This window comes from Mus caroli, chromosome 4 (genome assembly GCF_900094665.2).
Source record: "Mus caroli chromosome 4, CAROLI_EIJ_v1.1, whole genome shotgun sequence".
NCBI lineage: Eukaryota > Metazoa > Chordata > Mammalia > Rodentia > Muridae > Mus > Mus caroli.
The window spans coordinates 52,612,082-52,617,217 of NC_034573.1; the positions used below are offsets into that span (position 1 = coordinate 52,612,082).

The 5,136-nt window shown below is 40.2% G+C and overlaps 1 protein-coding gene across 1 annotated transcript in view; it reads left to right on the top strand.

Moving 5' to 3' along the window:
• The window catches only part of Ugcg (UDP-glucose ceramide glucosyltransferase), a 33,758-nt gene extending 28,903 nt beyond the window's left edge, over positions 1-4,855 (top strand). The window contains exons 7-9 of the mRNA XM_021159886.2: positions 544-630; positions 1,515-1,704; positions 2,228-4,855. Coding sequence (XP_021015545.1) covers positions 544-630; positions 1,515-1,704; positions 2,228-2,398 — 448 coding nt within the window. The 3' untranslated portion in view covers positions 2,399-4,855. The remainder of the gene's footprint in view (positions 1-543; positions 631-1,514; positions 1,705-2,227) is intronic.
• The last annotated feature ends 281 nt before the right edge of the window (positions 4,856-5,136 follow it).

Genomic DNA, 5,136 nt, shown 5'->3' on the forward strand with positions numbered 1-5,136 from the left:
TAGCCCTGGCTGTCCTGGAACTCACTCTGTAGACCAGGCTGGCCTTGAACTCAGAAATCCGCCTGCCTCTGCCTCCCAAGTGCTGGGATTAAAATATGTGCCACCATGCCCGGCACAAAGAATTTTTTGATAAGAGCATATTTGAAGTTCGTCCATATGGTGCTTAGGAAGTTCACAGTTACCTAATGTCTTCTATGAGAACTGGTCCACTTGGCCACTTTTCTTGTTGAACACACACTCAGGAATTCGTCAGAGACAAATTGTAGAGTAGAGATCTCTCTCACTGAGTATGTTGAAAATGGCTGCACTATAAACCTAGGGGATGTGGCTCCTTGCGCCTGGAATGTGATACCACTGAGGGCTGATGCAAAGGCTGAAGAGCATTCAGAGCATCAGTTCGCTCATCTTTGAGGACTGACTGGGCTCGCCCTGAATACCAGCCGCAGCTTACATTTACAGTGATTAATGAGTGCAGAACCAGTCAGGCTTGAATGTGTCTGTCAACACAAACATAGATCATATTATAATTATCTTCATTTGCAGAGGTTGGAGGTTTTCAATGTCTACTCAAGTTGCCATGCAAAACTCTGGTTCATACTCAATTTCTCAGTTTCAATCCAGAATGATCAGGTAAATCAATAAATTATCATTTTATAAAAGGAATGTGTGATGTGTGCATGTGCTTCATGACTTTATGTGTGTGTGTGTGTGTGTGTGTGTGTATTTAAAATGCATATGATGCCAGGTGTCATGGCGCATGCATTTAACCCCAGTACTTGGGATAAAGAGGCCATCGAATCTCTGAGTTCAAGGTCACCCTGTTTACATAGTGTGCTCTAGAATAGAGTAGCCAGAGCTACGTAATAGTCTTTGAGGGGGAAAAAAAGATTAATTTGCTTTCAGAAAAGTTTGTTCTGTATTAAGAGAAATTGAATGCCCAAATGAATTTTCTTTAATAATTCTGAAATTTAAAAAAAAAGATAATTGAAACTAAAACCCTTTAGAAATAGAAACTAAACTGGTCAAAGTAAAGACCATGTAAATGAATATACAGATATTTTTATTTTATTTCTAAATAAAAATAGAAAAGAGATTCATAAAAGCAAAACTGAGAAAGGAAGGCTGGGATGTATCTAAGTTGATAGACTGCTTTCCTGGCACGCAGACAGCCCTGGATGTCACCACCCACCCACCCCTGCACAGCTTACACTGGGTGTGGTGGCATCACCCTGTAGTCCCAACACTTGGGAGAAAGAGACAAAGGGTCAGGACCTGAACGTCCTCTTTCACTGCCTAAGAAGTTTGCAGCCAGCCTGGGCTACAGCAGAGGCCCTTTCTTAACAGTACATAAGTAAATAAAATTACAACTGTTTCAAAGAGGATCGTGTGTGTGAGAGCGGCCGGCGGGCGGGGTTCAGGATGGTGCTGGTGTTTGGTGGTGAGGGTTGCTCAGTTAGTTTTGTAAGTAGGCTGTTGTCTTAAAATCCTTTTTGTTTGTTTGTTTGTTTCTTCAGGTGGACCAAATTGAGAATTAACATGCTTCCTGCTACAATAATTTGTGAGCCAATTTCAGAATGCTTTGTTGCCAGTTTAATTATTGGGTGGGCAGCCCACCATGTATTCAGATGGGATATCATGGTCTTCTTCATGTGCCACTGCCTGGCATGGTTTATATTTGACTACATTCAACTCAGGGGTGTCCAGGTATGTGGGTGCACAAGAAAGGGTTCTCAGTAATCTGGGGAAGGAGCAGAACGATTTCAGTTTAGAAAAGGCTGAAGAGAGACGGAGTAGTCTTCAGTTTCTGTAGACAGAAAGCTAAGGACCTTAGTTTGGGACTTACAGTTAGTTCAGAAAAATGATGTGAAGGAGATATTCAAGCTGAGCCTGCAGTTGTTTTTCACACTGCTTTTACTAATGATGATCACTTTTTTTAGACAGACAGGATTGCAAGGCAGTTAAGTCACCACTGACACCTTTGACTTCAGTGTGCCAACAGTGGGGTCCCAGGAGTGCGTAGACTCCCTCCCCCAACTCTGTGTGTGTGTGTGTGTGTGTGTGTGTGGTCTCTATGCTTGGATGTGCACGCTTGTTCTCCCTTCTACCAGGTGGGGCTTGAACTTGGTCATCAGGCTTCCTTGTGGAGCCATCTCAGCAACCTGAGAATTTCATTCTTTGTACCTTTAATCTGACAGGAAGTCAGTTGATTTTTATTTTTAATTCTCAGGGTGGCACACTGTGTTTTTCAAAACTTGATTATGCTGTGGCCTGGTTCATTCGTGAATCCATGACAATCTACATTTTCCTGTCGGCATTATGGGACCCTACTATAAGCTGGAGAACTGGTCGCTACAGGTTACGCTGTGGAGGAACAGCAGAAGAGATCCTGGATGTGTAAGGAGACCTCTGTGACTGATTGCGCACAGTACGGAATGGAAGTGTTATAAATTATGTTTATAGAGACACTTTCCAGGGTCTCCCTTCAGTAGTTTATCACATGGATGTTTTGGAATCTGCTCTTTAATTTATTTGCATGGCACTTGCATCTGTGAAAAGCAAAAAAACAAAAGCAAAACATGTCTGTAGTCTTGGCCAAATAGTATATCTTGTGGAAGTAGAGAATCAAGACAATTGGTTCTAGGAAGTGGGGTTTGTTTTTTTGTTGTTGTTGTTTATTTTTTTAAACAAATAAATATATATATCTATATATATATATATACACACACATACACATATACAGGACTGCTCTGCAGCAGACACTATGACAGTATCCTTCAGTAGGGAAAGTTTCTTACCTGAGTTCCTCTGAATCTGTACGGGCAGAACAGCAGCTCTGTGAGAGAAGTCATGGCCTCTCCCCTGTGTGAAGTAAATGCTGTACAGAGAGATGCCCACTGGCTGAGAAACTTTTTCATGCTTTATGCCTACCTCTTGTAGTTGTTGCAGAGCAAATAGAAGTTAGAAGTTGTAATACGGTAGCTAGGCCTTGCAAAAACAAATGGAAAACTTTTAAAAATAATAATAATAAAAGAGCTGGAGTCTAGTATTTATATAAATCTGTGAGGTTTTTTTGTTTTGTTTTGGGTTTTTTTTTTTTCTTTTTTTTTTTTGTTTGTTTGGTTTTTTTGTTTTTTGGATTTTTTGTTTTGGTTTTTGTTTTTGGTCTCATTACAATCGAACCAAAAGTGGTTGAGATTGGTTTTTAATGGTAACCATGAATTGAAGGCATCTTTTGGACCAACTGTCGTTGGTTCTGTCTTGAACCATATTAATCACTGTGCTGTAATTAGGAGAGCTAAATCTTTCCTTCCCTGCTCCTGGCTCGCCCAGCCTGCCCCGTCTTTCCTTCGCTTTTTTCCAGGGGGGCGATGTTGTACAAGTGTAAGTGGATGTTTTATAGTGTAAGGAAAATGCATTTCAGACACAGCCACACAGGAGCTATTTTCTTACCCAGTATGTCTGTATTGTTAATAAGAATGTAATTTCATGATACAAGTATTTAATATCTTTTTTAAGTGAGTAAAAATATTCTAGCTATTGGCAAATAGATTACAGTAGACAATTAGAGGATATGATGAGGTTGACTCTTCAAATCGATCTGTATTGAGCTAAGTCGACTGTGCGGCCTGTTGGTTTTTTTTTTTTTTACTCTAACAGTCTCGTGTTATTTAAATTGGATTTTTGTATTCAGTTTGTATGACAGTAGACTAGGCCAGCTTAGCTGTAAATGCATGCTACACTTTCCTCTCTCTGTCATGCAGCTAAGCTTGCTTGTCAGCCCGTGCTTAACTTGTGGTGAACTGGACTTTTGTTTAAAATAAGCAAAAATGTAAGGGACGGTGCACCGGCCTTTTCCCTGTCTTCTTAAGTAGAAGTTTGCTCGTCCTTCCGAATTCGAGGGCGTGTTATCCGTCTGATGCTTGCTGTTACCCCCAGCACTTGGCAGCTTCCCATCCACCCTGTGTTACTATGGCTTCCATCTCAGCACACAGTGTGTAGCCTATTAGCAATAACTTCCTGTGTATAGAGAACATTTTCATCTTACTGAGCCAGCCCATTTGCCTAATGACTATACAGACAGTCTAAATTGCAATATATCTGTAAATGTGTATATACTATAAATACACAATATACTTACATTTTTCTGGGCCAAACAGCGTTTCCTTTCCCCTCTTTTTCCCCTCTCTTGCCTTATGATGAATTTGTTTGAGGGCATTTTCTTCATGAGCAAAGGCTTGGATGCATATTCCTAGGTTTGGTTTTGTTTTTGTTTTTTTCTTTCTGTGAAATGGGTATTATTATCCCCGAGGAGAGCTGCACAGTGAGAACCAGTCTAGTTATGACCCACTCCGTGTTGTTTTTTACATTACTCTTGACGAGTCGAGTTTTGCTGAGCACGTTTGCTGCCCGTCGGTTTGTTCGGTGGAGTTTGGTGGACGCCTTCTTTGCACTGCTGAAGTGAAATCTTGCTGACTACTTGGCTTTTTTGTTGATCTCAGTATGGGCAAAGAAACAAAATCCAAATGGCTGGACAGACTTCTGTAAATATTTTTTTAAAAATAAACAAATGTTCTGTATGTGTGTGTTTTACGTGGTCATGAAGTATTTCCTTAAAGCGAAGCCTTGAGTACGCGGAGAGTAACTCTTTGTTTAGCAAGTTTGGAGTGAAGATAAAATAGCACGAAATACTGTAAAATGTCAAAGCACCACACCAGAACTGTAGGAGTCCAAATTTATAATAAACTGTCTTTTTAAAAAGAAAACAATTAAGTGTCTAGAATACATCATGTCTTATTATTTTAAATCATTGTCTTAAGTTTTTTGTTGAGAGAATAAAAAATTTGAATATAATCAACGGGAGTAACAGAGTGGCTTTGTTTACTTCCTATCTGACATGTTCTGTCTCAGACATGTTGCCATATTCATCGTCTTTCTTTTCCTTTTGTTTTGTCTTTTTGAGACAAATGTTTCTCTGTGTACCTTTGGCTGTCTTGGAACTCTCTGTAGATCAGGCAAGCCTCAAACACAGAGAGAGATCCACCTGCCTCTGCCTCCTGAGTACTGACTGGGATTAAACAACTTTTTTGCTTTCATTTGTGCTACACTGGACTTACAATGGGGCTCACCTGCTTTGGT